The sequence below is a fragment of the Glycine max genome, chromosome 13 (assembly GCF_000004515.6).
Source record: "Glycine max cultivar Williams 82 chromosome 13, Glycine_max_v4.0, whole genome shotgun sequence".
Taxonomy (NCBI): domain Eukaryota; kingdom Viridiplantae; phylum Streptophyta; class Magnoliopsida; order Fabales; family Fabaceae; genus Glycine; species Glycine max.
Window position 1 is genome coordinate 44,201,376 of NC_038249.2, and position 24,475 is coordinate 44,225,850.

At 29.8% G+C, this 24,475-nt stretch overlaps 2 protein-coding genes and 1 pseudogene across 2 annotated transcripts; all 3 read left to right on the top strand.

Annotated features, from left to right (window-relative positions):
• Positions 1-2,129: 2,129 nt before the first annotated feature.
• LOC100776219 (aromatic aminotransferase ISS1) lies at positions 2,130-7,467 on the top strand. The gene is made up of 9 exons (XM_003543613.4): positions 2,130-2,817; positions 2,976-3,023; positions 3,366-3,494; positions 4,173-4,232; positions 4,667-4,823; positions 5,655-5,761; positions 5,961-6,019; positions 6,246-6,354; positions 6,870-7,467. The coding sequence occupies exons 1-9, from the start codon at positions 2,755-2,757 to the stop codon at positions 7,323-7,325; spliced, it is 1,188 nt and encodes a 395-aa protein (XP_003543661.1). The 5' UTR covers positions 2,130-2,754; the 3' UTR covers positions 7,326-7,467.
• An 893-nt stretch (positions 7,468-8,360) lies between these two features.
• Positions 8,361-10,779, top strand: LOC100796058 (katanin p60 ATPase-containing subunit A1-like; annotated as a pseudogene).
• An 11,127-nt stretch (positions 10,780-21,906) lies between these two features.
• On the top strand, positions 21,907-24,201 carry GA3OX3 (gibberellin 3-beta-dioxygenase 3). Its single transcript, XM_003543614.5, has 2 exons — positions 21,907-22,691; positions 23,135-24,201. The coding sequence occupies exons 1-2, from the start codon at positions 22,219-22,221 to the stop codon at positions 23,718-23,720; spliced, it is 1,059 nt and encodes a 352-aa protein (XP_003543662.1). The 5' UTR covers positions 21,907-22,218; the 3' UTR covers positions 23,721-24,201.
• The last annotated feature ends 274 nt before the right edge of the window (positions 24,202-24,475 follow it).

Sequence of the window (24,475 nt, forward strand, 5' to 3'; positions counted from 1 at the left end):
GAGATTTGTAATTTGTGATGACTTTTGGTCCACATGAAAATAATTTTCTATTTTGAATTTTTATTTGGTTTTTTTGTATTTAAAAATTATCAAAATCAAATCAATAAAAAAATTGAATCAAAATTTAAAATAGAAAATCAAATTTTAGTAGTAATTTTTTTTCATAAATTATGAATTTTTTATTTCTCATTTGATTTGCACAGAGAGACTAAAAAGTAATCATAAATTATGAGTTTTGTACTAGGTTAAAAATCTCAATCCAATTGATAATGTTGGGGTTGCTAATTAAATTGGATCAGCCCATATTTTTTAAATAAAGTAGAATTAAAAATATTTAATTAACATTTTTCATTCAATAATTAAAGTAGTCATAAGTTTTTTGGTACATAGTCATCGGTTTATCCTTTCAAAGAAAAAAAAGTCATCAGTTTATTTTGACCCAATTTTCACTTAAGAAATCATCTTCTAATCTATTTCTAAAAATATAGTGCAATTTGAATTAATTTAAATACCACATCAAATTGAAATTTGATTCAATCTAATCCTTTATTATTTAAATTAATTAAACATTAATAATCTAATGAGTGTAACTCAATTGACAATATTTCTTGAATTTGTGAGAGACTATGAGCTTTGACTACACTTTTGACTGATAATTAGTTTCATAATCAATAACCAAAACTTGTGAAAAAATGCCAATAATTTCAGTTACTTTAAAACAGTATTGAAAATTTTGATGAAATTTTAATGCATTATTTTTTTTATTATACTGTTTCCGTTTTTATTTTATTGAAACATTCAGTAATACTATTATTTTTTTTAATTATTTCCTTAAAAATAACCATTAATCAACATTTTTTATGCAATAATTAGTGTATTCGACATTCTGCTTTGACTCAATTTCTAGGGTAAAAAGTATTAATCTAATTATAAAACTAAAGTGTATTTTAGTTTGAATCCATTTGAATAGAAACTAATGTGAACAAGTGTTTAACTTAGTTGATTAAATATGATATATGAGTTATTGTAAATTCTTTGATACCGTCTTACATTCTTATGGATAAAAAAAAACCTCAAATTAAATTTTGATTTGATCTATTTGTTGATAATTTAAATTTAATTTTTTTTATTTAGTTGTACTACTTTTTTTTTCCTTCAATTGATGATAAATAAAAAATCAAATACTTAATAATATATTTAAAGAACTTATTTAACATATGAAGCATTTCATCATAAATCATAATTATAACATAGTTTCCATTATAAATCACTAGTTAATATAACTTTAAATTTTCTACAAATACATGTTGTTACTTCTCTTGCAGAAGTAACTCAAGCAATAAAACTATGGATAAAATGCTAAAACAAATTAATATTAATATGATTATTACATAAACATGCCTACTTATTACTCTGGACATAAACAGACTAAAATTTAGATAATAAAGTAATGAAAAAAATAATATAATAATTTCATAAATGCCTACTTATTGCTCTGGTTTATATAGAATCAATTGTTAACACTATACTATAAATCTAATTCATATAATAAAATACTATTTTTTTATCTTATTATTCTAAATTATTTTATTTTCAATTTATGTACCTGTTTATGAACACAATTTAATTGTAACAAAAAATGGTCACTCTTAACTGTATCATTTTCTATATAAAAAAAACTGTAACATTTAATTGGATCATTATGTATAGCATTTATAAGGGGGTAAGATATAATACTAATATAGTAAAAACCGAAATAAATTAATTATTAATCTTTTTTTACACTACAAATTTTTTTGTAGGTTTGGCTTCATTAATAATTTAATAATTAATTATATATTAGTAATGAATATAAACACTCCAAGAAATAAATACTGCATTAATAAGGAGTATAAAATTTATTAATAACTTTTTTGTTTTTTTTTATAAAAACAATTTATTGTTAATAAAGTGAAACGTGGGTTTTCATTTTGGTACAATTATTTTCTTCTTGGGTACATAAGCGTGGTTTGCAACAATGACAAAAAAAAAGGAAAAAGAAATTTTAAAAAAAAGAACATACGACATCGTTTTGGCAAGGTTATACAATGTTAAGTTTTGTCCGTATGCGCATTGCATGACCCAGACAGTGGAAAAGCACGCAATCCAAAATGCACATTGTTTTTGTTCAAAGATTCTTTGCCTTCTCTCTTCCTTCTCAGAAACTCACCCAACAACTCTTTCACTCAATTTCTGCGAGTTACTGTCCCCTTCGTTAAACAACTTCACACTCAGTATTAATTAATTTTTTTTACATATCCACGCTGTATTTCAGTTTCGAAAAAAGTATTGCCCCAAAAACACAAAAGAGACAATTTAGACACAGAGAGAAAGAGAATAATTACTTGGGTGGATGGAGTTGTTTGTTTCATTCTATGAACCATATCCGATTCGATCCTAGTGGGAACTGACTCACTCCTTTCTCTCCCTCCCTCTAAATATATATTTCTGACAACCCAAAGTCAAACAAAGAAAAGCAACTGAACTAGAAATAGATTGATTGTTTCATGATAAAAAGGCCTCATGCCTTGTCTCCCTTTTGATCAAGCGTGACAAACTTGTTTTTTTTTTTATTATTGTAAATCAAAAAGTTCCCTTTCTTTTTGTTATATAATAATTTGGAAAAAAAAAAAACTAAAAGGCATTTTTATTTGCATCTTTCTTTCTTTCTCTGGTGAGTGGTGAGGGCAAGATCACAGAATTGGTGTGAGAGAGATGGGTTCGTTCGTGAAGCTTTCAAGGAGGGCCTTGGAAACTGAGATGCCCGTTATGGTTCAGGTACTCTCACTACTCACTCTCATGCAATTTCTTTCTTCATTGGAATTTGATCCCTTCCAATGAGTCTTTGTTTTGGATTAATGATGTTTGGTTTGCTTTTAGAATAACATGTTTTTTTTTATAACCAAGGTTGTTGGTGTCTGTGTGTGTGTTTGCAGATGCAGGAATTGCTCCGAGGAGCTAAGAATGCCGTGTCTTTGGCCCAGGTTTTTTTTTTGTCTCTCCAATGCTACTTTATATTTATTAATCAAACCCCTTGGCGATTTTTGCGAGGCACTGAAAGGAGGATATGGTGTTTCCAATGTCTGATTATAAATTAGTATACTTTGCTTGCTTGGGATTTAGAAATTTGAACACTTTATTTTCTATTTTTCAACAATTAGGACGTGCCTGCCTTGGTGTGGGCTTAGATTTCTTTGATTTGTATGATCTAGCTTACATTTAGGATTGTGTGCTAAAGTGAAAGCTACATGGTTTTGATGATGGGTCTGATTTTGGCTCATGTTTCTGCACCCTTTGTAATGATTTTTTTAAATTATCTACTGTAGGGGGTGGTTTATTGGCAGCCTCCCAAGCAAGCATTGGAAAAAGTGAAAGAACTTGTATCTGAGCCTTTAATTAGTCGTTATGGTAACGATGAAGGTATTCCTGAACTCAGAGCAGCATTAGTCAAAAAGGTAAATGGTATAATTTCTTCTTACAATATGCATTATGTACTAGTGTGAATTTGGAAACTCTAGTTATCTGTTTGAAGTTCTTCATTTGAACACAGCTTGGCACTGCAGTTATTTTTGCATATATAAGGAGAAACTAATTTAAATTGATCATTAATTAGCTCAGCTAAGTTAATAAACCTACTAGTGTCTAGTATAGTCTGTGGTCTCTTGGCTTTATCCAATTGCTTTATGTTGGTTTGGTATTTGGTGAACTTACATATGGATTCAAATGAACTTGATTCTCTTATAACTTAATTGTTTTGGATGAGTCAGGATAATATTTTAGATCACAAATGTTATATGGCTATGACCAAGTCTCTTTATTTTACATTAGCTAATTTTTATAGATCTGTATAGATATCTGTTTTTTTCCTTCATCGGTCAAAATTCTTGGACATGCATTGTTTTTACTTTCCATAATCACATGATGTTACTTATAGCTGTAATCCATCCAGGTCTCGCCCTCCACCTATGTTTTGGATGTTGCTTTATTTTAAAAATAAATAAAAACTAGAAATTAATTGCTTTTATATTAGGCCTTTTGTATGCAATTGCTCTGTGATAAACTATTTTGCTCTATGAAATTTGGATCTCGGTAGCCAATGAATTAACTTATTTGCTTTTATCATGTTCATGTAGTTGCGTGATGAAAATAATTTGCACAAATCTTCAGTAATGGTTACATCAGGTGCCAATCAGGTGAGGTTAACAATAATAATCGACCATGTAATTTTTGTTTTATGTTCATTGTTTTGTGTTATATCCTCGAAAAGATAACTGTTTCTGAAAAGGTGAAGTGTATCAGCATTTCGGCTTCCATTTGACTTCTTTATGTTTACCCATTAAAATTATAGCCTTTCGTGCTTGCTTATGTTAAATCTTATCTATAACCATCATAGTGTTGTCACTTCTCCTTCCTGTAACTCAGCATTTGAAAGGACAAGTATCTGATAGAAATAGCATGGTTTGTAACTGTGGAGACAGTAACTTTTAGAATTGACTGAATTAGCTCAACAGTTTATAATTTTTATGCTACTTTGATCTCTTTCTGAGTTTGAGCTTTCAAGTTTCAACAGTATTATTGTGCTCATCTCTAAACATCTGTGGTAACTTGTTTTTTCCTACAAATACAGGCATTTGTGAATCTAGTTCTTACTCTCTGTGATCCGGGTGATTCCGTGGTTATGTTTGCTCCTTACTACTTCAATGCCTACATGTCCTTCCAGATGACTGGCGTTACCAATATTCTAGTTGGTCCTGGTAGCTCAGACACACTCCATCCTGATGCAGGTAAAAAGTTGCATGATCTGGTTACTGTAATCCATTTTTTACTGGCATGGACTAGAGAAGCAAAGGCAATCTTTGGTTGCTAAGAGCATCTTTTTTCCTCCATCCAGGGGGTTCACATATTGGTTAAATGTTGGATGGATTGGGTCTGTATACATGTAAACCTTTCCTCTTTTCAGAAGGTATATTGGGATGCTATAAATTTATGCATGTCCAATCAGATTGTTTTATGATATTGGATTAAGTTGTAAGTTGCATTGTGTAACAAGTCATAATCATGTTGATTATTTAACTGAATTTTTGGTTTCTTGTTCTTGTTAATGATTGACTGTTGATTAGGCTACTCCATCTGTAATTTCACTTAATGCTATGTCCAAAAATTGCTCGTACTGATGAACAACTATCTACTCAATGTTGTCCCTTATACTCTCTCCGGTCTTCAATATAAGCAAAAAAAACCTTATGTTTTGGTCTCAAACATAAGCAAATCTTAACTAACTTACCTTATTTAATGAGACCATTCTTAAAATGCCCTTTATTTAATTGAGGTTTTGTTTCCAATGACACTCTTTTATTCTTGATATCAAGTTCCAAGGAAGGATAATTTATGAAAAGGGTTTATCTTTTAAATGAAATTGGTATAATTAAATTATTCTAACCAACTTTAATTAGTTATTTTTTTGCTTATATTCGAGACCAAAAGGAGTATATACATAACAAGAATCTTAGAAGGCTGATTGATCTCTGTTGGACGTTTACCATCCATGTTCACAGTTTCTTCTGATGTTGAATTTCTATTTTTAGGCCATTTATCAGAATTGTATTGATTTTCAGATTGGTTGGAAAGAATATTATCAGAAACTAAACCACCTCCAAAGCTTGTTACTGTTGTAAATCCAGGCAATCCATCTGGAACTTACATTCCAGAGCCCCTTCTAAAGGTCTCTCTCTCTCTCTCTTTCTCTCTCTCTCTCCCACTGAAATTATCAACAGCTAGTATGATTTTAGAACTTCTTGGGTGGCCACCAGATAATATTCCCAAAGAATATGCTGATTGACCATAACAGTAGCAGTAGTTTTTTTTTTTTTTTTTATAAAAAAAATTATAAAATTTCTGAGTATTTTCTCTTATTTGATCAGAGGATTTCAGATCTCTGCAAGAATGCTGGCTCTTGGCTTGTTGTTGATAATACATACGAGTAAGACTTTTAACTTGCTATGCTAATAGAAAAAATATATTATTCTTTAATTATGAAAAGAAACAAAAACAAATTTTTTAGTCTGTTTCAATTATATTGTGGTCTCCACTGGTGTACAATATCCTTATGAGATCCTACTAGTAATCTTCACTAAGACTACCTATTTCTCAGCTGCAAGTTGTTCATATTTCAAACATTGTATTTAAACAAATTAATTTTTGTGCAGGTATTTTATGTATGATGGCCTGAAACACTCTTGTGTTGAGGGAAATCATATTGTTAATGTTTTCTCATTCTCAAAAGCATTTGGAATGATGGGATGGCGGGTTGGATATGTAAGTGCCGCCTGTTGTCTTTATTTAGTTTCATCGGCAGGAGAGAGAAACATCATACTTTATAGTTTAGATGACCATCTTTAGTGAAACAACGGATTTATCAATCAGGTTGTACAGCCATTGGAGCTTATAGATGGTAGTGATGTCCTGTTGGAGTTTTGGTATTGATATTCTTTGAAGTGATTTTACTTGTATATTTTAACTGTTAAATCAATGCGACAAAATATGCAAAGTCCTATATTTCCACAACTTTAGAAGCCAAGTATTATCCTAGTGTGGAGACAAAAAATCACAGATTCTATTCAGTATCATACAGTAAGCAAATCAGTCAAGAATTCTGATAATGTTTTTATTAGGAATGTTTCCCCCCTCCCCAAGAAAAAAAAAATCCCTTTTCTTTCCCAGTATCCCTTTTCTTCTCTGCAACATAGTAGTTATATTTTCAGTTGCAAACTTCGTAACTAGTGTTAAAAGATGAGCACTGCCTAGTCTGTCCTAATACCTGATTATTGCAGATAGCATATCCCTCTGAAGTAAAAGACTTTGCTGAACAACTTCTCAAAGTTCAAGACAACATTCCCATCTGTGCTTCAATATTATCACAGTATCTTGCCCTGTATTCATTGGAAGTGGGGCCTCAATGGGTTGTAGATCAGGTAAAAACTCTTGAAAAGAACAGAGAAATTGTTTTAGAAGCCCTCTCTCCTCTTGGAGAGGGTTCTGTGAAAGGAGGAGAAGGTGCTATATACCTGTGGGCAAAGCTCCCACACGGAAACGCTCACGATGATTTTGATGTTGTTCGCTGGCTAGCTAACAAGCATGGGGTTGCAGTAATCCCAGGAAAAGCTTGTGGTTGTCCCGGCAATCTTAGAATTTCATTTGGAGGCTTGACGGAGAATGATTGCAGAGCTGCCGCAGAAAGACTGAAGAAAGGCTTAGAAGAATTGGTTAGAGACGGACTGCGGGAGTAACTGAAACTTAATTATAGAACATTCCCTTCCCAAACCTCCATTGGGGAAAAAAAATAATAGATATCAATAGAAACAAATTTCACTTGTCAATGTAGCAAGTTTGCAGCTTTTGCATTTGAATAAATGGAGGATTTACTTTCTACCCAGATAGCAAATTTTTATTATTTTCATTTTGATAAATTTCAAAATATTGGCTCCAAATAGATGCATGCACTTCTTTCATAGAAATTTATCTGATTTATCCAACTATCATAAAATCTGGCCGAACTAGCAGGAAGGAGCCTTCTTGTTTCTGAAAGCTTCAATAATATTTATTTCATCCATTGATAACATGAGTTACTGCAGAGTGGTCGTGGTAGATTTATGGTGCAAACTTATTACATCTCAAGGTGTCTCCATTTTATTAATTAGTCATCTTTATACGTGATTATACTCTCGGTAATGGGTCAATCTAGATCTTTTATTTTCCGTTTTCTTTTGCTACTGTCATATATATATATATATATATAGAGAGAGAGAGAGAGAGAGAGAGTTTATGGACACATTGGTTTTCTTTCATTTAATATGAAGCTATACTATTAGATGTGACACATATAATGTAGATGCAATAGTAATTAAAATTTCTCCTTAGAGACACTTCCGTTCTCCTTTATCTCTCTTGTTTTAGTATGATTAATTTCCTCTGTTTCCTATGCAAACAACAAACAATTTCCATCATTGATCATTGGTAGTTGTAACTGGTTGTTTGTTGTGACTTCGGTATGAGAAGCAAGTCCCAGTGAGTTCTTTAAGCAACCTCATCATGTTGAAACTTTTTTTTGTTGTATCCTCTATACTTACTCAAACTACACTGGATACTAAATAAATAAAGATTCAAATCATGACTGATCGGTTGTGAAAAGTGAAAACTAACCTTTCACCTGTCCTTGAGCTAACAATTTATCATATAACAATAGGTATTTTTCTTATATCTCATTATAGTCGTGAATCGTGATAGCTTAAGAATATAAAAGGCTGTTAAAACAACCTGGAAAAACATAATTCTTATATAAATCTTTAAGAAAAAATTTAGCTTTAAACTGTAACTTGGGTTTTTTTGACGCACAAGAATGATATGATAAAAATGACCAAAGTCAGCATCCCAAATAAAACAGGTAAGTTAAAAAAAAGAGGGAAAGTAAGTATTAATTTATTATTAATGATATTAATTAAGAGTGAAGAAAAAGAGTTGGTGGAAGGTGGCGTTGGAATTAGACAATTGTTGAGATTAATTCAAAAATTATAAACTGTATGATAAAAATTATAAATTGTTGTTTGGGCCATTAATTTTAAATTAATTCGTAAAATATATTTTTGAAAAAAAAAATTTAAAAAAAACTTATGGATTAGGCTCATACGGATCCGTATCCCTTTTACAAAAGGGCAAAATGGGAAAATCACAAAATGACTGGGTGTACCAGCAATTTTGCTGGGTGCAGGTAGCAATGCCAATACAAAGTTAGTTGCGGGGCCCAATCCATTTCGTTAGCAGGAGCAGGCAAGAACTCCAAAGAAAGATGAGGTATGATGTGTACCAAGGTCCTGATGCTGAGTTGGCGGAAATGCTAGAAAGGGATGGATGTGTTAGAAACGTCCCCTGGTGTCAGATGGGATGATGTTGCAGGCCTCACTGAAGCCAAAACCCTTATGGATTTACTTTAACAACTTCTACGCATAGTATACAATGTTTTACACTCATCAAATATCAAAGCATATGCTATTTACTCTATTGTTATAAGCAAGGCTTTTTAAAATATGGGTCACGTTTTCTCATGTTTATTCATATGCCGGGAAAGCCCAAACAAATGTGACCGGCCATGACTGTGATCACACCCACTTGATAAACCTTGACATTGTGCCCAAAACCTTGATTATAGCCTTATGGGATTTTTTCCCCCCAACTAAAGTGTCGTCTCCACAGGAGTATTATACATATGAAAATTAATTAGTTATTGAAAAATGTTACACAATATGAAATGGTATCTGAAGAATTCTGTATACAGAGTATCCACCAGTGAACTCTGTCAAATACTTTTTTTTATTATTATTTATTTATGTTTTCGTGTAACATTGCTTCGTACCATACAACATTGCTCTTAATTGTTTAATATTCACCACCTGTTAATAACTACTGATTTTCATTTATAATGTTTATTTCGTTATCATCGCAAGTAATATGCTGAACTAATTAACCGCATTTATTTTCTTATTGCAACTGCTTGTGAAATTGTTGTGACAACATGAAGTTCATTCACACAGTGAATAATGGAGTTCATTGAGAACATTGTAATTGTATGTGTTAATGCTGCAGGGAATAAGGAGACCCTGGAAAGGTGTTATCGTGTTCGGACCTCCAGGAACTGGGAAGACGCTTCTTGCTAAAGGAGTTGCTACTGAATGTGGTACCACTTTCTTTAACGTTTCTTCTGCTACTTTGGCTTCTAAATGGCGTTGAGAGAGCGAGCGCATGGTTCGGTGCTTGTTTGATCTTGCAAGAGCATATGCCCCCAGTACAATTTTCATTGATGAAATTGATTCTCTATGCAATGCTAGGGGGTAAGTCAATCTTCTTCTTAATGAAATGGGAATAATGTTTATCAACTGTCACGAAAGAATGAACCATGATTCAGTTGAGTTCTTTTTTTCAACAGGGCTTCTGGGGAGCATGAATCATCCAGAAGGGTCAAGTCTGAACTTCTAGTTCAGGTTGATGGTGTAAATAATAGTTCCACAAATGAAGATGGTACCCGTAAAATAGTAATGGTTTTAGCAGCCACTAACTGTCCATGGGACATAGATGAGGCACTGAGGTCTAGCTATCTTCTTTTTTGCATCGATCCTTTTCTTACTTTTGTGAATGTTGAGTTATATATTTTTGTCTGAAGTCCTACATTGTGCTAGTCACCACTAGTTGATTCAATTTGATGTTTAATGCAAAGCAGGAGAAGGTTGGAAAAGCGTATATACATTCCTCTTCCAAATTTTGAGAGTCGAAAAGAGCTGATCCGTATCAATTTGAGGACTGTAGAGGCAAGTTAGGATGTGATTTTTAGTATGAATAATAAAATGATTTATGTTATCTTGAGTAGAATTCAAGCATATATAGTTTACCATAAACAAAATGGATGAAATTGAGTGTTTAAGAAGACATGCAATAAGTGTATAGTGTTGCACCATGCAGGTGGCCCCTGATGTGAACATAGATGAAGTGGCTCGACGGACAGAGGGGTATAGTGGAGATGACTTGACAGATGTATGCCGTGATGCTTCCATGAATGGTATGAGGCGTAAGAAAGTCCAACCAAGTGTTTCTCTGGCTGACATTGAACGCCATGAGAAGTGGTTTGCCGAATTTGGATCAGCATAAAATGGAATTTGATTTTCCCCACTTATGTTTAGTTTCTCAACTCATGCTTGTTGATTACATTTTTCTACTAGGGAAAAAAAATGATGGGTGCTTGATGCGTATTGTATAGTTTTTAGGTTTTGGACGGGTCTTCAATTGTTTGTTTTGTGTATCATTTATGAATTATGAAATATAATGTCATACTAAATCAAAATCATTAATGGTTATTTTTTGTTTTAAACTATAAATCATCATTTATATGATTTTTAAGATAATTATTATAAAAGTTAATAAACTTATTTAAATTATGATTAAATGATGGTGTAAAATTATTTTTTTATTATATATTATTTTTATTTTCTTATCTTTATTAGATGATAACGTAAAAAATTTCTTGTCGTTAGTGTTTGATCGAGCTTTTCATCGAAGTACAATGAGAAGTGAGAACCATCACAATTGTCAAGGGTCTTCAATCACATATATAAATGTATAGTTGCACTCTGACATATATTATCATGGTTTATGGAAGGAAAAACATACGCAAGAATAGAGAGGCCGAACCATGAAGTCATTGGGGATCATTAGAATTGTAATGGGTTTTCTTCTGTTAGTTTTTTTGTCATCAACTGTCATGGGTCTTCGATAGATCAATGATTCACTTCAAATGTAATGACATATCAAGATACAGTGCTATAGAGAAGTAGAAGCCTAACTTACAAGACCCAAATTCATGGTTTTTTTTTCTCAAACAAGAGAGGATGACCTGATTAACATGTACCTGTTTGTAAATAACTACTCAACCCACATTTGGAGAAAACACAATTTGTTATAAGACAAAAATTAGGCATGCAAATAGTTAGTTTAAAATAAATGAATTTACCAAAAAATATACTTAAGTAATTTGTTTAAAAAATATTTTAAAAAGATAACTTATGCATACTGAGGTGAGTGTTTACCATAATAATAGGATGGAAGGAATAAATATGGATCATATTACTCTATAAGATTAAAAATTATTTAATAATCATGTAATTATTTAAAAAGTTACGCTTTTGTGATTTAAAGTCTGTTCAAGTTGTTTTAGAAACATTTTTTTAATAAAATAATCAATTTTTATTATATATATACTATATTTTATATAATAATAATAATAATTTCATGCATTTTTTAAGAAGCAAATCTGGTCCACTTAACAATTTTTTCAGAATCACTTTTTGTAAGTTTGACAAACTATTAATTGTAAGTTTGTAACCATTCATGTATAGTCCCCTAAAAAAAATCATTCAGCTCTTCTTACTTGAAATGCCTCATATAGATTAAGAATAATAATAAACAAGTTAGCATACACTCAAAAATCATTATATTGATATAATTTATTTTGGAAAAAATTATAATAAAAGTTTTAATATTTAATTGAAATTGGAAAATATTAGTTAGCATACAATTTCTTTAATACTAAAACATAAATTTTAGAATAAATAAAATAATTTATAAAAATATAGCATTATAATGTATATTATTAATATAAATTAAATTACTATTAAATTATTAAACCTTCAAGCAATACCTCAATTGGTTCAAGTTTGATTTTAAAAACAATAAATCTAATCTAACCTAATCAGTAGCCATAGGACGGTCCAATTTGAAGCAAACACGTGCAATAATTATCCCCAATCTTGTCCCTTGCCTGCCTCTCCACCATAGTTCGGTGTCTTCTCCAGAGGCCTTTACTTTCGTGTGACAGAAATTAATCAGAATCAAAACCCTTGAATTATGTTGTAAGGCTTGCTTCTCCATTAGATGCAAAGTGTTATCATATGAAAGATGCATTTGTCTATGCCATGATCAGTTTAGCCACGACAGAGGTTGGTGAATATGGTGATATTGGGTTTTCTTGTTTTTATTTTTTATTTTTTAAGTAGAGCTAGATTGCTACAACAATATCATCACACTGCCAATATTATGACATAATGCTTAAGTTTTAGAGCAGACAGAGACGCAATTATATAATGTGTTTTTATTTATTTATTTATAGAATTAAACATACTAAAAAGATTTATAACAACTCACATTTCATTCAAACAAATTAAATTAGATTTCCTTAACAATTATATAATGAATTTCAGACACATGAGTATTCATATATGCTTATTGGTTTAATGATTAAAAGTTGAATTAATAATAATTAAATAGATATTTCTAATGTTCTAAATAATATATATTGATATGATTTCATAACAAATTTAAGTGAAAGAAAAATAGAAAAAAAAAACTGCTTGTTTGAATAAGTGAAAGAGTGAACGAAAATAAAAAAATATATAAAAAATATTTTTATAATAATTTTAAAAAATAAAATTTAACTAAAAAACATTTACTACGTTATTTTTTCTTAACACATTTTTTATAACATAAAAATATTTAATTTATAAAATGAATAATAAAAAGTACGTAATTTTTTTGTGGGGGTTCTAATACTAGTGATGCATGCATAAAAAATTCTTCCTTCTCTTTAACTTATTTTTTTTTAAATAAATTTTAAATTTTTTATTTTTATCCTATTTTTCTTCTTTTCATTTTCTTTTTGTATAAGAATGATATTTGAAAGACTATAGTAATCATGTTGTCATGATGCGTGTATTGAATTTAATGTTTATGTATTATTACTGTCAAAAAATTTACATTGTTAACTAAAGAAATAATAATATTTATTAGTATGATTTTAAAAATTAGTAATTCTGCATGATAATCTATGATTGTCAAAAAATTTACATTGTTAACTAAAGAAATAATAATATTCATTAGTATGATTTTAAAAATTACTAATTCTATCGGCATGATAATCTATGATTGTATGAAAATGAAAATTCTTTATTTCATCAAGGTATTTTAATTAAATTTACAATATTATTTATCATGTTAGTTTATGGTTGAATTTAACATTATGGAACTTTGGATGTAGGTGCAGACATTTTTTCTTTGCGTGTGTAGGCTATAGTCTTGAAAATGATTAAAAGTAGTTATTATATGTGTGTGTTCCTTAAAAAAAAACGTATATTTGGAATGCATATGTAGAAATGATTCTAAGTAAATGTGAGTTCGTAATAACATAATTTTTGTTTAAATAACTTCAATGAAAAATAAAGATATACATGGAACAAACATCATGATTCAAGTCACCATTGATACAAAAGTTATTTATAATAGATTCGATGAGACACGGGTTTAAAACTTGAAATTATCTAGCACAATGCCAAACATTATGATGAGTGAAAAAAAATCATGCTTTATCCATCTTAGACTTAAGTTGAAAGCCACGTGGATCCAAATATACTGATCATAATTACTCCATGGTGATCACATGATTAGTTATTTGTCATGAATATTGAAGACGAATTAAAATTAAAACAATTATCCTATTACGGTATCAATTATTCTTTTAAAAAAATGGAAGCACCATGATTGTTAACATGATAGGGTAGGCATCTCAATCCTAAGCATATATTTTATAGATAGCTGCATAGGCTTACGAATGAATATGAGGAAGATGCCACCCAATTATGTTGAAACATGAAGAATCTTGCTTTTATTGTGCTACTTTCTTAATCAAAATCATTTGCTTCAAGTAGAAAGCTAACACAAAGTGGTATATCTCCAAACTTAGATACTCTATGACTCAAGAGTATTCATCGTTCTTGTTATCATATTATATTAAATATATCGTAGCGTCTAATCCAGTGAATTATAAAATATATGTGATCATCACGATATTATTTTTATAAAAATTAAACCAGAAAATTTAACAATTTCAACTAAATTAATTAAATTGGTTGAGGTTTTTTTTTTTTTTACTTTACACTTAAACTAAATCAATTACAATCGGATTGATTTTAAAATCATTTTTTTCAACATGAATTAACTCGTTAACTCGATCAATTATTTATTAACTTTAAATTAATATATTTTAGATTTTTGGTAAGTTAATTTTTCTTCTATTTTTATCTTTTGTCTTCTCCATTTCTTTTTTGTTTTCTTATGATCTCATGTACTGTTATCAAGTGTCATAATTGAGTCACATATTTACCTTGTAGCTTTCTTTATCATCATATTTTGAGCTAAGGAATTAAGAAAACATATAGAGTGATAACTATATAAAAAGGTTAAATGTTAAATAAAAAAATATTTAGTCATAAAAAAAATCCCAGTTTACATTAATCTAATATTATAAATTTATATAAAATATATAATCTTTGGAGATAAAATGTTAAAAGATATAATTATTTTTTATGACAACTGCGTATATGCTTACCAAAATTAAACCAATATTATGAAGGTTTCAAGTTATTTTGGTTTTACGGTTTTACCCTAAGCGCTAACCAATCCGATTCATGAAGCTCCTAATTAATAAATATATAGTACCTTTTTTTTTTACTATGGACAATTTGTCAATCTTAATAGTTAATATTGTTATTTTTTATCAAAAAGAGAGGATTGCACTTGTGATTTTTCCCCTTAACCACCCAACCTATTTTATATCTCCAAAATGATGATGTTTATACGGGATACATATGAATTATATCCTAGAGAAATAAATGTCTCGAAGAAAAATAACTTTTTTGCATAAAGTTTAAATATAATACTTCAACTATATAGAGTGAACAAGCTTTTATATTGTGTTTTTGGATGGCATCCTAAAATAGATGTCTTCAGTTAAAATATAATTCTTTAATAAACAGTTATTGAATATATTAATGTCTTAATTTTTCTTTTTTGAGTCTAACTTTATCTTTATAAGGCGCATTTTAGAATCTTATTTTAACTATTCATATACATAGTCATAAGTGTATTAACTATAAGTGAGACTCAAAAATTAAAACTAATAAAATATTTGAAAAAAGAATAAAATGATGTCATTAATGTTAGAGACAATTTTGAAGAAAAAAAAAGTATAACTTTAGGACAATTTTTTTTTGTCTAAAATCACAAGTAATGTTATTAATTAATTTATGAAATTTTAATAAATTATTTAATTGAGTCTTAATGTTGATAAAGGTATCAAACTAATATTTATTCAAGTCAACCAGTGATTTATTTAAACTCCAAATCCAAATTTTCAAAACATATGTAAAATAAAAATATCAAAGAGGCAACGGTTGCTGCCTTTATAAATGACAATATTGATGAGATCAATGATGAATTGGTGACATAATTAATAATTACAGCTTAAAGGATATTGACAAAAATAACTAATGTCATTACTTCTATTTTATTATGCATAATTAATTATGTTATATTAACTAGAAATTGATTCATGAGGCTTAGAATTCGATCCTTGTTGTAATCCTTATACAAAAACATAAAAAGAGTTAGATCACCAATGTCCCATTTGGTAGCTAGCAGGATGACCAAATAGAATATCATGAGGTACTCATTAATATATATATATATATATATATATATATATATATAAAACTTTTACACACATTGAGAAATACATGCAACTTACATTAAAAATGTAATACACATATAATAATTTATACATTATATTTTATATATATATTTTTTATATATTATCCTATCATTTATTATATATATATATATATATATATATATATATATATATATATATATATATATATATTTATCTTTTCATACATTTTATTGTACCAACACCATTAAAAAAGTGCTTTTAATATCAGTTATTTTAGACATTTAATATCAATTTTGATGTGATGCCAAAATTATTAAGATTAAAAGTATTAACATTAACATCGATTATGAAAACCAATGTTAAAATATACTAAATAATATTGATTTTTAACAAAACCAATGTCATGTTATAAGAGATAAACAAAAAAATATAAAATATGAAAAAATCAACATTGTTTTAAGCAAAACCAATGTTATTTTTTGGATCATAACATCGATTTTTAGAAAAATTTGAAATTATTTTTTTATCATAATATCAATTTTTAAAAAAATTGATATTGTTTTTTCATCACAACATCGATTTTAAAAAAAATAGATATTATTCTTTGTACCACAACAAAATCAATGCTCAATTATGTTTTCTTAATCACTTTCTACCTTGATTTTGAAAAAATCTACCTTGATTTTGAAAAAATCAATCTTAAAAGTCATATACAACATCAATTTTTTAAAAAACTAATGTTGAATGTGTTTACAACATCTATTTTAAAAAAACTTGAGTATCATTTTTTTATACAATAAAGTATTTAATAAACTACTTAATTCAATAAACTATAATATTTGATATGTTTCACTTTCACTTTTTAATGATAACTTCATTAAAAAATTAATATTATTATTATTTCTAAAAAATATACAACATGTTTTGTCTTTGTAAAATCTAGATTTACAAGACATAATGGGCTAGCCTTACTTAATTAACTTCAATGGCATTTTCCTAATTAATCGTAAAAATCAGAGACTGCTGTTGAGCGTCGGGCTTGATTTCCTTTTTTAGTGTGTCCTATCTCTTCCTAGATTCTAAGGGATTCCCGGGTTATTCTCTTTTCTTGGGAAAAAAAACAAGTGAAAGAAAGAAAAGAAAAGAAAAATCATATTAGACGTATAAAGAACTAAGTCACTAACTATTCTGAATCAAACTCTACTTCGATTGGTTATTCCCAATTAATTTGGGCAAGAATGTGATATAATTGACTCATCCTACTTATCATATATTTTAATTAATTAATTATTAATTTTGTCACAAAAATAATTAATTATTAATTATAATATATAAAGACAGGTACAGTGTTTGAAAAAGACATACGAATTAAAAAAGTTTCAAACGTACGTCATAATCTATAAAACATGAAAAGGCAAGATATTTGTTATGATTAAATTATTTTTCCAAATCTCTTAGAAGTCATTACATATCTGAATGTGTGGTGCCTAACAATATGTTAATGTTTGAGATGAATTTAGAGCCTTCAATTTGAATTGTAATAGGCAACATAAGAAACTTTGTTTTGACATATTGGGAAGACATTCAACCATGCATGCACGATCTTATCTTGTAGAGAAGAAACATTACAGAAGCCACCCTTTAATTTCTCTTAATGGGAGGACCGATTACAAAAAGAATCCCTAAGAAAAAGTCAACACGAGATCTTATAGAAAGAAAAAACAAAAGTGAAGCATATTGTGTGGTTTAAACTCGTTTCATTTTGTTATGCACTTATGCATCTTAAAATTCCATCAAAGGAGCCATTTCATGAGTCCAACAATGAAGCTTTTTTCATATTCTTAAAAATAAGAAAATGCTATTTCATGCAATTCTTGCTCATTAAATCTGCATGCATCGCGAACTGTGATTTTTGTCAAAAATTATAATATATATATATATATATATATATATATATATATTTGTTTTACAAAATGGTATTAACTATTAAACCGCGCGCGTTTACTGTTAGTGAGTTTATGATTTTCCTACTAAATGATAACATTATTAAAATAGACATTAACGATATATAAATATTAAAACTCTCTCTTAATTATCTATAACTCCTCTTTTACTTGTTTAATTTGAGAAACATAAAATTAGATTAAAAAAATAAGCCCCTTTTTTTTCTATATATTTTGCCGTCCATGCAGTAGGTAATTTTTTGTGCACATTTTGCTCTGCAGTATGCCGGCTTTTTTAGCATGCATATATTAAATTAAAAGACCTAGATTCTAGTTTTTTCTTCTTCTATGGTACTAGTATCCCTACCGAAGATAATCTTATTTGGATTAATTAGAACAGAATTATATCTGGTAAAATATACATATATCTAGGAAAAAAAAACAATTCCCACTTTATTTATATGTTAGGGGAAGGTGTTTTTTTAAAAATTTTAAATAATAAAAAAATAGAAATTAAATATATGAAAAAAATGACAGAATAAAAAAATATATATAAAAATAGTGAAAAATTAATATAAGTTATAAGAAAATTTTAAAATTTAATTAATTTAAGGATAAGATTATGTAATGAAATATGTATATTAAATATCTAAATGGAATAATTCATTATTAAAAAAAAAGGTGTGGGTTCAGTTACTTGAGTAGCGACCCAAACGGTCCCGACCTGAGCATGTTTGCGCCACGTGAAGTGCATGTGCAGAAAGAGAGAGTATTATAGTGATATAGTGAATGTTATATATGTGTGTATTGTGAACACACGTACACGAGCCCATGTCCCGTGGATACAATTACAGGAAGAGGGCCATAACTGTTATTAATCAATCATTGACGTCATATATAATTTCATTTTGGTGTCAATGCACGGTCATGGTAACTATACTGTGAACCACACAAAAACTAAACCATGCACAAACTTAATTATTATTAGGAGTCTGCTCGATTCAATATTTTTTATTAACAATTAATAATTATATATAAAAATATTGCCTTATTTATATTTTGTTCCTTGTTTACTAAAATTAATAAAAATATAAAATATTTTTCAATCCAAACAACTCGAGTTTAAATTTTCAAATAAATCAAACAAATAGGAGAAATAGCTGTAGACCTGTGGTGATATCATGGGGACAACCCACAAAATAGTTGTACTTTTGTCAAGCGAATGATGTTGCTCAATATCAGTAAGGCCACTGGAAGCACTCTGGGGACAGGTAAAACGCTAATCTAACTGCAAAATACCAATATATATACCAATATATATCTATATATATATATATATATATACACACAAGTGAGGGGCATAGGGAAGAGAAAACTCCCATCCACTCATTTATACCTTTGTGTATTTATTACTAAATATTTTTTATTTTTTTATGTTTTTTTTCTTTATTGAGGACTAAATTTTCACTTATGAAATTATTTTTTATTATAAACAATCTTATTCATTTAATATAAGAATATTATCGATGATAAAATTATATATTTTTAAGCATTTAAATTCAAAACTAATAATAAATGTCCAACAACACAATTTGGTATGTATTTAATTATTTAAACATGTTAATAGATGTTTAATTCTTTTACTGTGTTATATAAAGAAAATTTTGTTGAAAGAAGTAAAATTATTTTTAAAATTCTTTACACTTTGAGATATTAGTTTTATGATTTCCAACTACAATAATTCTTTGCTTTAAAAAGAAAAATCAAGACTACTAATTAAGTAGCTAGGAATAACTCCTTATTAATTGATATGATATTTCCACTTTGTGTATGTTGCTCAATTATGTGCTATTATTGTCTTCTTCCCTTTAAAGTTTTTAGATGTGCTTGTGAGTTGTCATCCGTCAGTTAATTCATTCTAGTTCAGTTTTCTGATTGGTTGAATTGATAAATTTAGGTTCATTCTTATAAATTAAAAATGAGTTGAGTCATTTACCGTGTAGATATTAAAACTGGTCTGAGCTTACCTGAGTTAGGTTGGCTTATGTAATCTTTTTAACGATTAAATCTGAGGACACATGCACACACCTTAATAGTATGTAATTTGATCATTTTCTTTTAAATTATATATAAAATAAATAACACATGCATTGATGATATATATTTTTTGCACAATGATATATTAACTCACACTGTTATAAGTTATATAAATTTTTACTCTATTTAATAATTTCTTATTGAATTTGAAGTTTTCATCATAAAAATCATTTCTACAAAATATTATATTAAGTAATTTAAAATTATTCAATACTTCATACATATAAATTAAAATTAACAATATATATGTATGTTTGAATATATAAAAATAAAAACCATTTATATATTTATAGTCGCTCAAATTTAATAAAATTTAACACAAACTAATTAATTATTTTTAAAAAATTAAATACAATATTGAAAAGAAAAATTGCAATTAAAACTTTCTGTCTCACATACATTAATTGCTGAAAAAAATATCATATGCATCAATATAAAAAGAAAATATTTAATACGCGAAGGCATAATTTAATATATATATTTTTTATTATTTCTATAAGATAAAATCTATCTATATAGATTTTATCATTTTCTCAAAATTCAAATCCATTACATAATTAAAGCATTAAGTCATCGTTCTGTCTTCCAACATCCTTTCCGATACATAATTTGGTTACAACTTGTTCGTTCACTTGGTATCTTTCCTATACATAGATTGGTTATATAATTGTAATTTAATAAGTAGTTCAATAAAATATATATTCTACATAAGATTATCAAAATACCTCGTCTCTCGCTCTCTCTGTATAAACACATTCTTCCTTCTTCTTCTTTTTTTTTTTCTCTCGAGATGATGGGCAATTTGGTCACAATGGCAACCGATTCAAATTGAGGGTATTGTCTTATAGCGAATGTGATATATCGGAACCAAGTTGGAAGATTTTGATTTAAATGTTTTTCTACTTGAGGACAAGACAAGGGCACATGTTGAGATAGGGGACTAGGGGCCCCGGCCCTATTCTTTCGTGGAACCCTTAAAGGTTGAGATGCCTCTCCCATCCTCATTTTTTGTTATATTTTTTCTGTGTAGAGGACAAGATGGTCCTTTCCTATTTGTTTTTTCCCCTTTGTCTAATTACAATACATCCATTTTTTGTTTTTTTAAATTATAATTTTACTATTTGTATATTTTTTTGTATCACCTATTTTTTTACACCTTAATTTGTACATGTATTTTACATTTTTTTTCCTTTGTTAACCTTTTTCATCATACCACATATTTATCAGATTTATTAAATTTCCTTTCTTTCCTTCTAGTATATTTCTTCTGGCTTAAAGTACTTACACCTCATATCAGTTAAATTATTTATATATCTCCATTTCTCTCTACCATCTCTATCTTTTTTTTAAGTGTGTTTAGTAAGATATAAATGTCCATGGATTATATATATATATATATATATATATATATATATATATATATATATATATATATATATATATATTGTCCATATATAAGGGGAAGGGTTAGTTTTCTAAAAGAAATAAGAATAACTTTCTCCCTCAACTTTCAGTTCCATTGTTTGAAAATTAAACAATTTATATCATATCACGTATAATTATTTCTATCTTTATATATATATATTTATAATATTTTTCATATACACGTATTTTTAAAATAAATCTAAAATTAAATAGGGTAACCTTTTATTAATTATCTGAGTTTTTGTTAAAATTATTTTTTTTAAAAAAAAAAACTTAAGCTCCAACAGCAATCAACTCCTGAAGGCTGAAAGGGAGAATTGAATAATTAAAAAGAAGGGCTTTTCTCTGTTTATCTTTAGGCTTAGGGCAAGGGCAACATTTTGTCCCCATCTACCCCATCATCTCTATATATACTCACTACGCACAATCATGTTTCTCACCTATCATCTCTATCTAATTTCCATGCGGTACTATGTTTTCTTTGCAAGTACTAGCACAAACAGCTAGCTACTATTTTTGAACTTGTCATAATTAGTCTCTAATTCTAATTAGCCATACATTGAACACACCAGCACACCTTAAACGTAAGTGGTATTTGTTCCACACAGGTACACTATGCCTTCACTCTCAGAAGCCTACCGAGCCCACCCCGTGCACGTTCAACACAAGCACCCTGACTTAAACTCCCTACAAGAACTCCCCGAGTCTTACACTTGGACACACCATAGCCATGATGATCATACTCCTGCAGCTTCCAACGAGAGTGTCCCCGTTATTGATCTCAACGACCCAAATGCTTCAAAGTTGATACACCATGCATGCATAACTTGGGGAGCGTACCAAGTGGTGAACCATGCCATACCCATGAGCCTCCTCCAAGACATTCAATGGGTTGGGGAGACACTCTTCTCTCTCCCTTGTCACCAAAAACAAAAAGCAGCTCGTTCCCCTGACGGTGCTGATGGCTATGGCCTTGCTCGCATCTCTTCCTTCTTCCCCAAACTCATGTGGTCTGAGGGATTCACAATTGTTGGATCCCCTCTTGAGCATTTTCGTCAACTCTGGCCCCAAGATTACCACAAATACTGGTTCGTGTACAAAACAAACTCTCTCTGACACGCATTTATATATATATCCTCACGCACGTGTTCTCAATGCTACTACCTAGTAGTAGCTACTATACCTCATCATATCGATCTCTCTTTCTCTTACTAATTTTTATTCTGTTTTAAAAGGACAATATTTTTGGAACTTTTTTTTTCTGACAATACAAGTGGCTTAATTACAAGCACCCAATTTCTTATCCTAATGCAATTAATTAGCAAAAGATCATAATGAGGGGGTGTGGACCCACCTTGAAGATTAATTACTAGAGTGATGAACATGAGAATCTAAAGCACCAAAACCGAAGGATCAATTTACATCCATTTGCTAAGCCTAACATGTTGGAAATCTCTAGGCTAATATATATGGTCAACCATGGTGTGATTTTTCGTAACGTTCCTCTAATTGTGGTTGTCTTTTTGTTCAGTGATATCGTCAAGCGATATGATGAAGCCATGAAAAAGCTAGTGGGAAAGCTGATGTGGCTGATGTTGGATTCTCTGGGTATTACAAAGGAAGACCTGAAATGGGCCGGGTCCAAAGGCCAATTCAAAAAGACATGCGCAGCCTTGCAATTGAACTCTTACCCGACTTGTCCGGATCCGGATCGGGCCATGGGTCTGGCCGCCCACACCGACTCCACCCTTCTCACAATCCTTTACCAAAACAACATAAGCGGGTTGCAGGTTCACCGAAAAGGCGGCGGGTGGGTGACGGTGGCACCAGTCCCCGAAGGGCTTGTGATCAATGTAGGCGACCTCCTCCACATATTGTCGAACGGGTTGTACCCGAGTGTGCTCCACCGGGTCTTAGTGAACCGGATCCAGCAAAGGCTTTCAGTTGCGTATTTATGTGGGCCCCCTCCGAATGTGGAGATATGTCCACATGCGAAGCTAGTGGGCCCAAATAAGCCTCCCCTTTATAAGGCAGTGACTTGGAATGAGTACCTTGGCACTAAAGCAAAGCATTTCAACAAGGCACTCTCAACCGTTCGGCTTTGTGCACCTAGCTAGCTATTAGCGGTTCGTTTGATGTAAACCAGCCTCACACAATTGCTTCGATCCTTCCCTCTTGCATGGTCTATTTTCTACCAAACATGAATGAAACACCTCTTCTTTTTCTTTTTTTTGCTTAATATGAATGGAAACTTGGTGGGGATCGATGCCAACAATAAATAAGTTCAAGAGGGTGTATATGTATGTAGATATATTTGTTTGGCTCTAAACTGGAGAGAGAATACTGGGGATAAGATAGTCTCATCCGTGTTTCATTTGTCTTTGTCTTTGTCTGGAAAGGGACATCACTAAATTGTCGAAGCTGATTATTCAATTCGACCACAGGACTCGCCAAAAAACATTTTCTTTCCAACTCGGTTTCTTTATTTATTTATGTTCATATTATTTTTAGGGTGTAAGCATTTATGATATATACTTTTAACTTGTACCTTTATAATGAGAAGGAGTTTGGTCCAATAACAGATCGCTTAATTATAAAGATCTTAAAATATGCAAGAATCGTTACCCAATTTTCGATGTCTCAAATTTTGAGGAAAACATTTATACAGACATAGCCCCCAATTTTTATTTTATTTTATTTTTTATACTGCCCAAACCTCTCTTATTACTATTACTTTTATTATTCCTCTCGAAATGGATCTAGTTGAAGCCGTATATGTACAAAGTGAGGGACATGCATTTATGAGAATCTTACAAAACCACTAGAGAATGGATTCCTCCCAGCCAAGTTGTGTTTGCCCACAGAACGATGC

What these genes read in the sequence shown, in the direction of transcription:
- LOC100776219 (XM_003543613.4), top strand. Translation starts at nt 2,755, where the DNA reads ATGGGTTCGTTCGTGAAGCTTTCAAGGAGGGCCTTGGAAACTGAGATG. An exon ending in ATGCCGTGTCTTTGGCCCAG is followed by an intron (nt 3,024 to 3,365) that starts GTTTTTTTTTTG and finishes TATCTACTGTAG; the next exon opens with GGGGTGGTTTATTGGCAGCC. An exon ending in TTCCAGAGCCCCTTCTAAAG is followed by an intron (nt 5,762 to 5,960) that starts GTCTCTCTCTCT and finishes TTATTTGATCAG; the next exon opens with AGGATTTCAGATCTCTGCAA.
- GA3OX3 (XM_003543614.5), top strand. Translation starts at nt 22,219, where the DNA reads ATGCCTTCACTCTCAGAAGCCTACCGAGCCCACCCCGTGCACGTTCAA. An exon ending in CAAGATTACCACAAATACTG is followed by an intron (nt 22,692 to 23,134) that starts GTTCGTGTACAA and finishes CTTTTTGTTCAG; the next exon opens with TGATATCGTCAAGCGATATG.